The 12,479-nt window shown below is 47.3% G+C and overlaps 1 protein-coding gene across 1 annotated transcript; it reads right to left on the reverse strand.

Annotated features, from left to right (window-relative positions):
* Positions 1 to 2,854: 2,854 nt before the first annotated feature.
* Positions 2,855 to 4,323, reverse strand: LOC120748115 (zinc finger protein OZF-like). Its single transcript, XM_040054194.1, is given in 3 exon segments — positions 2,855 to 3,221; positions 3,223 to 4,004; positions 4,006 to 4,323. Coding segments are annotated over 3 exon segments (1,467 nt in total).
* Between the last annotated feature and the right edge of the window lie 8,156 nt (positions 4,324 to 12,479).

Here is a 12,479-nt window from a genome sequence, read left to right on the forward strand (position 1 = left end):
CTGGTGCTCATCAGGAACTGATTGTTCTCTTGATGTAGACCAGCATAAGTCATATAGAATCATCTAAACTGAAAACAGAAACAAGCTACCTATGTCAACCCATTTTCATGTTTTAGATCACTTTCCAGGTGACCATGGAGATGTTGGAATGATTATCACACAGCTCTCCACTTCTGGCTGCAGGCTCTGGAGATTCTTTCTCTGAGTTCAGTCAGGGTTGCATCCCCCAGCAAGTCCTGTTTTTCAAGCCTGAAACAGTCACAATGAAAACCTCACCAATGGCACAACTCCCCAGTCCACCAGGAAAGAAAGGACAAGTTGTAAAGTGCTCCAAACATTTGTCCTGCTTTGCTGCAAGAATTGTGCTGCACACATGGTGTGGAAAGCCAAGAGAAGCTACAGTTGATGGCACATCCTGTGACAGGAGCTCGACCTCGTTCTCCAGGAAAGGTTCTTTAAAAGAGTAGGTATGACTGTGGAGAAGATTCCTGGAAAACTGGAACAGCTTTCCAGAAGAGAAATGAAAATGAAAATAAACAAGCCAAGATGTTTTCCTCCATTTATTTCTATGATCCCCTTTTCCATCCTGCACTACTTCTCCATCCCATTAATTCCAAATGGATCTCACCTCTAAGACCGATGACATAGCAAGTTTTAGACACTCTGAAATACCATGAGCTATGCACAGTTTGCCTTTGCATTTTTGTTGGAAAGCAATGCTGGAGACATAAGTGCAGTGCTTGGGACAGGCATGAATCCTACAGGCAGGGAATGTGCCCTGACAGTGTCTGAGCCTCAGCAGGGACAATGCACAGCAGCGTTGCTGTGCTGGGTTTCCATGGAACCATGCCAGGAGCAGCTGCTGAGGTCAGAAGCCATGGCAGCCACCACCCTGCTCCAAAGGCCCTTGGCAGGGTGGGCTCCTGCCCTGGCTCTGTGTGCCAGGAGCCGGCAGCGCTGGGTGCAGGGAGCCCAGGGAGGGCACAGAAATGCTGGGCTGAGAAATGCTGGGGGGGACAGCGAGAGGGGCGTGTGCAGCCGGCCAGGGCACAGGAGCAGCACGCACAGGGGGCACAGCCTGCAGGACAGATGGCCAAGGGCTGGGCAGGGCTGGCAGGGCCACAGGCACCCAGGCCTTTGTCCCCTGGGCTCTGGCAGCGCCTCTGGAGGCCCCACAGAAGGAACTTTCCTTTCAGGGGCTGCACTTTGGTCCTCCCTGGCCCCTCCCTGAGGAGGCTGGCAGGGGTTGCAGTTTGATGACATTTGTCCTTGCTGCCCCTCCCATCCCACTGCCCCACAAACAGCCCCGAGGCACCCGTGAGGGACAGGCCCTGCTGTGCCAGGCCTGGGCTCAGGGCTTGGCCTTTCTGCTTCCTCCAGCCAAGCCAGGCCTTGCTCAGCCCTGCAGTTCCTGCTGCTGTGCCCCAAGCTCCCTCGGCCGGTGCTGGAAAGGGACTTGAGGTACCTCGATCCCCTCAGGTGGCGCAAGGGAGAAAACAACAAACTTCTCAGGAGGGTGGAGAACAAACTTTTAGTTACAAACATCAGAGAATGAGATACTTAGGAAATCTTAAAGCAACATGGAGTTAGAGTAAATCACTTCAGAACGCACTGACTGAGCAAACTCTAAGCAGTCCAACTTCCAGTTCTCCAGATATTAAGAAGAGGAAGTCAGGAGAAGAGAGAGAGGGAGTGAGATCCACAATTGCCCTTGGTTCCAGCACCATCTCAGCTGCTGTGAGCTCCGGGGCCGTGGGACGTGTCAGTGTCACAGTCATGTCACAGCCTCACCTGCTCTGGTCCCTCTCACTGGTGGGGTTTTTGGGGTGCCAGGGGCTTGGCAGCCACTTTGGGGCTGGACCAGAGGCTGCAGTGGCTGGGGCTGGGGCAGTGACTGCCCCACCTACGCAGAACTTGCCCTGGCCCCCAAACACACACTGGAGATGTCTGGGGCCATTCATCATTTCTCTGCTCTCCAGCACTGAGGCAATGGACTCTGGCTGCAGCTCTGAGCTCGTGCCCAAGGCAGCCACCCCTGGCAATGGGGCTCCATGGAGCTGCTCTCAGAAAATCCCCCAGGAGTTGGGGAGTGCCCCAAAACTGCCTCAGAAATGTGGGATACCTCAAAATCTCTTCAGCAATGTGGAGTATCCAAAAACTCCCTTAAGAACCGGCACCCCTTCCTGTCATCATCTCCAGACTTTGGAGGTCTTATTCCAGACCCCACCCATCACCACAATCCCAACCCCAGCCCATCCCACCCCTGCCATCCCAAGCCCTATTTCCCCAATTTCACACCTCCCAAACCTCATCACACCCATCCTGTCCCACCCATTGCCCACCTCACTCCTTCTGGTTTTCACCCTACTTCACCCATTCCCCTTCCAACCCCATCCCTCCCTGAGGGGCTGTGCAATCAAGTAATTTTTTGGGTGAGATTGTGTCGTTTTAGCATGAAGTGGTTTTGAGGTGAAAGATAAAACCCTCTCATATCTTTGTGTGCCCAGAAATGGAGACCACCACACCAAATACCCCACAAACCCCCAAATCCTCCCCAATATCTCCCTGAGTCCCAGATTGCCCTGAAACTCTAGTAAAACATGAGGTTTTAGATGCCTTTGATGAATTTGTTGGTTTTTATCCCCAGTTTTGTCTGGTTTAAAGGGATGAAGATGAATCAAAATAATATAAGGGACCACCAAAGAAAAGGACCACCAGCCCAGTGTCTTTCTAGTGCGGATCGCTGGGAATGTAGGTCACCAATTCTCTGCCCAATGCGGGTCCTCTGAAGCAGGAGTAAGTTGGAGCAGTGCACAAAGCTCTTCCCGCACCTGAGGCACTCTTAGGTCTTCCCTTACTGCTGTCTCCGTTGGTGTCTGCTCAAGTGAGAGCTCCTGGACAAGCTCTTCCCACAAGTGGGACATGTGTGGATCCTCAGGTGGCGGATCAGGTGGGAGCTTATGCTGAAGCTCATCCCATGTTCCGCACACTGGTAGGGCCTCTCCCTGGTGTGGATCATTTGGTGGATGACCAGTTGGAGGCTCTGGTGGAAGCCCTTCCTGCATTCCCCACATTTGTAGGGCATTTCCCCAGTGTGGATATGCTGGTGAATGATGAGGGTGGAGTTGTGCTTGAAGCCCTTCCTGCAGCTGGGGCAGAGGAAGGGCCTCTCCTCTCTGTGAATCCGCTTGTGCACAAGGAGACTGGATCTTCTCTGAAACCTCGGGACACTTGTCAGGTCTCTTCCCGGTGTGGATCTTTAGGTGGATGATCAGTTTGGATCTCTGGTTGAAGCCCTTCCCACATTCCCCACACTTGTATGGCCTTTCCTCAGCGTGGATGTTCTGGTGGCGGATCAAGTTGGAGCTCTGGTTGAAGCTCTTCCCACATTCCTCACACTGGTAGGGCCTCTCCCCAGTGTGGATCCTTTGGTGGCAGATCAGGTAGAAGGTCTGGCTGAAGCTCATCCCACATTGCTCACACTGGTAGGGCTGTTCCCTGGTGTGGATCCTCTGGTGGCGGATCAGTTTGGATCTCTGGCTGAAGCCCTTCCCACATTCCCCACACTCGTAGGGCCTTTCCCCAGTGTGGATCCTCTGGTGGCAGATCAGGTGGGATCTCTGGCTGAAGCTCCTCCCGCATTCCCCACACTCATAGGGCCTCTCCCCATTGTGGATTTTTTGGTGGATGACCAGTTTGGACCTCTGGTTGAAGCCCTTCCCACATTCCCCACACTTGTATGGCCTATCCTCAGCGTGGGTATTCTGGTGGTGGATCAAGTGGGAGCTCTGGTTGAAGCTCTTCCCACATTGCTCACACTGGTAGGGCCGTTCCCTGGTGTGGATCCTCTGGTGGCGGATCAGGATGGAGCTGTGGCTGAAGCTCATTCCACATTCCCCACACTCGTAGGGCCTCTCCCCAGTGTGGATCCTCTGGTGGCAGATCAGGTGGGATCTCTGGCTGAAGCTCTTCCCGCATTCCCCACACTCGTAGGGCCTCTCTCCATGTGTGGATGCGCCGGTGGGTCACAAGGGTGGAGTTGTGCTTGAAGCCCTTCCCACATTCCCCACACTTGTAGGGCTGATCCCCAGTTTGGATCACCTGGTGCTGGATCAGCTCAGAGCTCTGGCTGAGGCTCTGTCCATCTTCCCGGCACAGGCTGCGTCTTCCATTCTCCGAGCGAGCTGGGATGGGTTTGGAACCCCTCCTCATGCAGGATCTCTGGGGCTTTTCCTTCCCATTGGATTCCTCTGCCATGGAGCCGCTCAAAATGGCCTCTTCCATGAGGTTCTGCCTTCGGGATTTGTCCTCCCTGGTCTCCATCCTCAGCTCCTTGTCTGGGGGAGGAAGGACAAGGAGAGAATGGAATTCGCCTTCGTGCCAGAGGGAAGGGGAAGGAGATTCCCCCATTGCATGCCTGGCAGAACAGCGTCGGCAGCAGGGTTGTCCTGCAGCTGGGGGCCATGCTGGGCTGGGAGATGGAGCAGGAGAGAGGGGGAAAGGGGCACTGACTTCCTCCTCACCTGCCTGGCTGTCCTGGAGCATCTTCCTTGCAGCCTAAACTAAAAAATTAAAAACTAAACTAAAAATGCAGTAGCAAAATTAAAAAATGCTGACAGAGTCAGAATCCAACGTGACACCCGGGTAGTCAGCGTGTTGCTAGCAGTCCAATCAAATCGTGGCTGCAGTCCTCCTGGAGTGACAGATGTGGTTTTGTTGAAGCAATGATCTTGTAGAAGAGTGTAATTTTCCTCTGAAGGTCCAGTGGTGGTGTAGATGGGTCTGGTCTTCCTCTGAGAATCCAGTGGAAACTGGCTGCTCCTGGTGTTTAAATCTCAGATTTTATCCAGGTGGGAATGCTTGGCTCCTCCCTCTGGGTGGAGCATCTCACAATGGGATGATGTAATTTTATCAGTCATGCAGTGAGAGGCAATGGCCCATTAACTGAAGATATCTCCCTGGAGGGAGGAGAGGTCGTGGAAGAGATAAAGAACACTGCCCCATCTGGTTTTAACAGCTGGGCCATTAACCAAAGATATCACCCTGGAGTTATGAGAAATGGGTCATGGAACAGTTTTTACTTGGATCTCCAATTGGTTTGTTTTCAAACTAGCACACTGAGACAAGTGTGACCATGCTGGGAAACTACTGTGAGAAGTTTGGAGAGACTGGTCTACACTGTGTGTGACTGGGCATGACTGGGAGCATGCAGGGAGGGACTGGGATGACCTGTGGAGTGACTGGGACGATCTGTGGAGTGACTGGGACTATACTACGGGCAACTGGGAGAACTGGGAACACACTGGAGGAAAGTGGGAGCAATTGGGAGCAACTGGGACCATGCTGGGGCAAACTGCATCATAATGGGGAATGACTGGCAGTGACTGGGCTCATACTGCAAGTGCTGACAAAACTGAAAGCACAACAGGGTGGGGGCAACTAGGCTAAAACTAGAAGCAGCCTCTTCTGGCACCAGGACCACTGAACCCCTTTCCAGTGAGATATGAACTTCAAAGGAATTAAGGACTTTAGAAAAGTTAAGGTTTTAGCTACAGATCAGCTTTGTCTGAATTAGTTAAAGTAGATAGATAGATAGGCTCTGCTGGAAATAATTAGGAGTCAATGGTTAGTTGAAAGGAAATGAATCTAAAATAACAATCCCAGATCTAAATACCTAATTGATTGTCATTTTTGTATTTGTTTAGCTGTGTTTATAATGAGAAACAGAAGAAACTGGTAAATAGATCTAAGAACACAGACAACTGTAATTCTTCTAACATCCCATTGAAACAGTCACGGAAACAGGAGACTGGAGTTCTACCAGATTTCCATTTGTCCTGTTATCCATTGAAAAGGTTGGAAGTTTAGAATGAGGAAGACACTCCTTGCTTCCTCTTTTTATGACCCCTCCCCATAAAAGAGACCACTGACCTAATTCAAAGAACAAACTATGCATGCTTAATGGCCTTTTATCTAATTATAATATGAAGCGGAGTATGCCAGACATTAGTGTTATGAATATGTATTAGTATTTGGGGTATTCAAGACTTATGTACATAAATAGAGTCTGTAATCACTGGTAACTTTGCAGTGCATATTAGGGAGCGATCCCACGCAGCTGCCCAGCATTGCATTAAACCTCCACTTTCTAACTCTAACCTGTTAGAGAGTCTTTTCTCCGTCACAGTTGGGTATTGACATTAGATCAATATCCATATATTAATAAATCACCCATCATCCCGCCCCTCTAGCCCTAGCACCCCTCGCCAGGGTCTCAGCAATCCCAGGTGTCCTCCACTCTTGGGGTCCCTGCTTTGGGGTTCTGGGGGTCTCCATTCTCAGGGGTCTCGCTTAGGAAAACTGCAGCTTTCCTGAGGCTCCTCAAACCTGGTGTCACTGCCCACCACCGGTCCCTTGTGGTCTCCACATGGCACCGGCAGAGCTCGGAGGGCCTGGCCGGGGAAGCCCAACCCCCCTGTGTGGGCACCCACATCCGCCAGCCCCCTGTCACGACTCTGCCACCACCGCCACTGGGACCCCCAAAAACACCCCCCAAGGACCCCCCGATGTCCCCCTGAGGGGCATCTGCAGCTCGGCTTTGGAGCCCTGCAAACTCCAAATATCTCCCCTGAAACAAAGCAGAAAAAAAACCTTATAACAACAGTTGTTAGAGTAGTATGTATTTTTAACTGACATTGATGCATGGTGCATGGTGATTAACTTCACTAAAGACAGGCATGAACACTAGAGAGCTTGCCTCTCTTATTATTCTTTGAGGTCTTACACATGCATGGCATTGCACAATCTGCCTTATACATATTTATTCTCTGGCCTCACTTATCCTCACTTTGTATGGTAATTAACTCCTCTTGGTACATCCTCTTGGGCATGCTTAGTTCATCATGGTGTCTCTGAGGGTCTCTAGAAAATTAAAGAAATGGAGTCTTCCTCAGTGAACTCTTCACCTTTATTTTTCTTGTGCATGCTTTGGTCCTTTTGGCATTTTTTCAAGGCAAGACATCAGTTTCTGCTGGCTGAGTCTGTGTTTTTCTCTTTATTTGCATTTTTTGCTTTGTTATGTTTAGGTTAGTCTTTCTTGTTATCACTGAGGGGTCCTGGATGTTTGTACTGCTTTAAAATATGTAAACAGGCACAGCACTCGATATTCACTAAATGCCTTCTAAAATGTACAATACAGTCTAAAATAGAGTGTATGCTTTTAAATTTCCTATAAAGATTAGCTAGAATTTTCAAGCCTCTGTCTCATGCCCTCCCTTTTCTATAGACCTAGTAAATTCTTTTCCTACTACTGGGGCTTCTCTCTAGGTTTAACTCACTATCTTGATAATTCTCTTTTAACATTATCCTGTGTGTTTTAGATAATGAGGTTAAAATTGCTACTCACTTTAACATCCTCTAGTTCTATATGAGTACTACAATAGACATTATTAAATTTATACTAAATAATATGAGCAAAATAATGATGGGGTGACACAGCATGTTTAAGACTCTAGTTGCATTTGGTGACTATCTAAAGACTGCATCCTACCAGCTGTGGCTTGTGTCTTGCTTTACTTTTTGTAGAACTCTCCTTATTTCTTTTGTATCATGTTGGACAGTTACTACAGGTTTTTGTCTGTTCTCTTGAATTTCTTTTACAATTTTGTTCAAATCTTCATGCTTTATTAATTGCTTTACTAGGGTTAGTTTTTTTCTAATAAGCATGGGTAACAATTAGTGATAGGTTTTATAATGAGACTTGATTAACTGGTGGGATATAACTGGCGCTAAATATGAAAAGTTTTATCTGACAATCTTAACAAAATTGTAGATACAGAAATTAGAATGATTTTTAGCAGGTAAGGATATGTTGTTTCTATCTTGCCCTAGGTTACAGTGTAAGATGTGCCCAAAGTATGTATGCTATCACCATCTACATGAGCTGTTGAAGCTAGGTTGGGCACTGTTTCCCCTGCCCCCTCCCTCCAGACTATCTTCTGTTAATGGCCCATCAATGCCCTGCTGCATGACTCATAGATAACTCCCTCCAGGAGCTGTCTCTGTTTAATGGGCAATTAAGGACCCATTGCATGACTGATAAAATTATATCAGCCCATTGTGAGATGCTCTGCCCAGGGGGAGGTACCAAGCATTCCCACCTGGATAGAATCTGGGATTTGGGACAGCACAGGCAGCCTTACCCACTGGATTCCTAGAGGACAAGAGCTACCAGACCTTTCTGTGGGATCACTGCTTCAACCAGACCACTTCATCTGGACTGCTACCACCACCACAGGGTATCAGGTTGTAATCTGACTCTGGCAGTGATCTTTTGTACTATTGCATTTATTTTATTTTACCTTTTTTTTTTTTTTCACCTCCTATTAAATTGTTTTTTTTCTGACTTGGAATCTCTCGCTGGTTTTGCTTTCAAGCCAGCACACCTAGACATCTTTTTCACCTACTTTCTCTGTTAGAATTGACCAGTCCTTCCTCTCTTTGATCGCTAATTTGGTCAAATAAGACTAAAAAGCAACGATCCCTTGCAACATGGTGATCTACTCAGTATATTCCACATTTTCCCATTTATTAGGTATCAAGACTTAATTCTGACATGTAATAAATACAGTCTTTCAGCTTTAAGAGGCAGAGGACATGAATTCCATTGAAATTGCCTCATGAATATTTATTTTTCTTCAGAGTGGCTCATGAACTGTTTCAAATTTGGATAAGCAATTAATGCATCGGTGACTCTAAAAGACAGGGAAAAGATGATTGTGAGCAAGCAAATAATGGCTTGCTTAGGCATGAAGCAGTCTCGGCATTTTTAGAAGAGAATTTCATTACATTTTGTGAGTTTTAAAGGAGCAAATGGAGAAAAAAGTCCTTATATATTTGAAAATATCATATATAATTATGCAAGTGTTAACATGAGACTCAACAGAGTATCCTGCTTAATGCTACATTTATTTGTGTGTCACAAGAAAGGTGCCGAGTATCAAACGGACATTAATGTGATTAGGTTTGACCTCGCTTTATTGTTCTAAAAAGCCAATATTTATGTGGTTAGAGGCTAAAGCAGGCACTGCTAAACAGTAGCTGATTGGTTAAAAACTTATGTTCTGACACTCTAAATGACTGTACATTGGTCCATGTCGCTTGGTTGCATGGTCAGTTTTTGTTCTGTCTTGTGATCAGCATTTCTCTTCAGCATCCATGAGTCAGGAAAGCAAATTGTAACATGCCTTCCAGTATCCGTGAGAAAGCATCCGTGAGACGGACCAGTAAATTGTTACATTTGCTACCTTCTTGATAATTCACACAGTGCAAAAGCAGCATAAGAACAATACAAGGCCTTATACAATTCCCTGATAGCAAGGATTGTTCAAACCTCCCATCACAAGATTGTGGCCTCGCCTTCTAAAAATTCCTCTACACAGAGGAATTTAAAAATCCACAAATTCCTCACCTTGTTAACCCATATAGCAAACTGGATGACAGCCACAGTAGCCTTAGTTATAGGGCTACTGTTAGTCTCACAAATGGGAGAAATACGGCCACCACCACAGGCCACCCAAACTAGGGTAAGCCAGACCACATGATATCCAGTACACAAGAAGGTAGGCCGCTTAAAAATTGTTATTCCTTTTTCTCTCAATGCCCTCATGCCCCTCAGTGGGTGCCAAATTCTCTCTTGGTTTTGAAAGACAGTTGTCTGCTAGGGAAAGCCAGAGCCTCCCTTGGAATGGAGAATGTAAACCCCCTTCTTTCTAATTTATTATAATTTTGCAATTAGGGGCTTTCCGGCAAAGATATGGGAATAGGAGTAACAGTTCTTTACTAGGAATATTTAAAAAAAAAAAAAAAAAAAAGTAGTTGTACAAAAAAACAAGCAAGCAAACAAACAAAAATCTTGGAAAAAACCCTGACAGAGTCAGGGATACGACCTGACACCCTTTTGGTCAGGGCGTTGGAAGCAGTCCAAATAAATCCTCCTGGAGTAACAGACGTGGTTCTCTGGAGTAGAGATGGTCCTGTAGAAAATCCAGTGGTGGTGATATGGGTACAGTCTTCCTCCAGGGATCCGGTGGAAAAAACTGGATACCTGGTCATCTTCAGTCCCAGTTTTTATCTAGCTTGGAACAGTTGGCTCCCCCTCCCCGTCCCCCCCACCAGGTGCAGCATCTCACAATAGGATGATGGAATGTGTCGTGTCATTGGTTGTTGTAATGCATTAACTGGGTTTATATTGTGTTTCATTGGATCTGTAATTTTTTTTTCTCTGTATCATGTGGTCTATCCCTGCAGTGCCCATCGCCCACACTGGAATGTAACCCAACTCTGTTTCACTCCCACCTTGTCCCTGATTTGGTAGTGGCTTGTCCCTGCCTCTAGGCCCTTTCCCCTGAGAAAAAAGCCCCGGGACTGGGGGGCGGGGCTCAGGCTCTCTGGCACTGCTGTCCATGGGGAAAGGACTCTGAAATAAAGCTGTGTTATCCCACCCGGTGAGAGAGAGAGCAGATTCTTTCCTTTTGCCATCGGCGGTCATCTGTTCTCATAAAGAAATTCAGCATCTGGTGCCCAAATGTGTGACTCGAAGCCACAAGGGGTTCCCAGAAAGCTGGAAGAACCACTCGGGGAGCACATGGCCAAAGAATCTCACACAGGTACGTGAGTCACGAAACGTAGCCCACCCACGCAGAGACACAGACTCGTCAGACTTGGCGTTCGCTGTGGAGTCTCCAAAACACAGGATTCCACAGGCAGGGCTGTAGTTTTCTCCTTTGGACTTGAAGAACCCATTGGAATGCTGTGAAGAAGCCCCCGACTGGCAGGCTGCTCCCAGGGAAGGTGGCCACATGCTCGTAGAAAGATGACTCTGGGATCTGGGACTGGAAACTCTTTTTGCACCAAAAAGCGTCAGTCTCAGGCAAAAAGAGTGATTGGGAAAGAAAGGAAAGGAACACTGGATTTTTGGTGAGTACCACTTGCAGTTTTCTAAGGGAAAATCTTTTTAAGTGGCATTGGTCCTCAGGGAAAAGGGTTTTTTCCTTTCAGGGAAGGTTTTTGCTTTCAGAGTAAACCTTAAAGGTGCTTTAATAGCACGCTTCTTTCGGCAGCCTGGAGAGGGGTGGAAAAGGAAACTGTTTCCCCTTTTTGGCTTTTTTTCTCTCCAGCAAGGGTTTTTTAACTCTCGGTTTCCCAGTCACAGTTAAAGGGGACACAGAAACTTAAAATCTGAGCCAGAAATGGGTGCTAGGCTGTCTGTGTCTCAAAAAAGAGTCTTATCAAATTTTAAGTGCCTTGGAAAATGGCAAGACCCATTGTCCAAAGAAGCAGTTGAAAAAATTAATTCAATATATATTTTCTCAATTTTCAGATGTATCATTAGAGCAAATAAGCTTCCCAGAATTTTGGGAAACTGTTGCAAATAAAATAGTTGAATCTGGCTCCTCTAATAATAAAGAAGATGTAAATTTTGCTTTCAATAGCTTAAAAATTAAGGTTGCATTGCAAAAGCAAAATGAAAAGGGAAAAAAGCCAGTTCTTTGTGGATTTTCCCCAGTTTGTACCTTTGCAGGCAGTCTGAGTACTCAAACCACCCATCTTAGTGGCACCCAGGTGGGGGGGTCACAAGATGGAGGGGATTCCTTTGTCCAAAATGGCCGAAGCCATGTGCTCCCGAGCCATGAGGAGTCTCTCCCTTTGTCTGTCCCTCCTTCCTGAAATTCCTTCTTCTCCCCAGAGCCCTCCTTCTCTTCGGTGCCGCCCCCAGCACTGCCCTCTCCTCTGACTCTGCCCCCTACCCTCAAACCTCCGCCCTCTGACTCCGCCCTGTGTGACTCAAGCCTCCAGCCCCTCCCTGCCCCTACTTCCCATGGTTTCCCCACCCACAGTCCCAGTTCCCACGCCCCAGAGGGAGGGGGGGAGCCAGGAACCCAGAAGCAGAAAGCAGTCCCAGTTTTTCCGCCACCCCTGTCACATATGAACAGTCAAAAAGAGGAGGTGCTGTCCAAAGTAATTGGGACCCCCTCCCCCAACAAACAATTCAGGCTTTATGCAAAGCTCAGGCCAAATTTAAATATGAAAGAGAATACTTTTGCAACCGTTTAAAAGCAAATTTAGCAAGAAATACTACAGTTCCCTTTGACCTCCAAAAGGATTTACTTCTGGAGCTTTGGCAAAATCCTGAAACGGCTGTTGGTAATAAGAATCTGCCAATTCGATTAGCAATCCAGCCCGATAAGTCTTTCCAGCCTTGTAGTAAAATAAAGCAGCTTCATCAGAGCCTTTAGTAACATTTGTGGAGCAGTTAACCTGAGCTATCGAGGTACAGGTTAAGATTGAAGGAGCCCAAGAACAAGTCCTGGAGGAGATGCAGACGAACAGTGCAAGGCAGCTATCCTCAGCCTGTCTATAGAACCAGTTCCAACTTTACATGACATGTTCCAGGTGTGTGCCAGGAAGATTCCCTTCAT

The sequence above is a fragment of the Hirundo rustica genome, unplaced genomic scaffold, assembly GCF_015227805.2.
Source record: "Hirundo rustica isolate bHirRus1 unplaced genomic scaffold, bHirRus1.pri.v3 scaffold_552_arrow_ctg1, whole genome shotgun sequence".
NCBI classification, from domain to species: domain Eukaryota; kingdom Metazoa; phylum Chordata; class Aves; order Passeriformes; family Hirundinidae; genus Hirundo; species Hirundo rustica.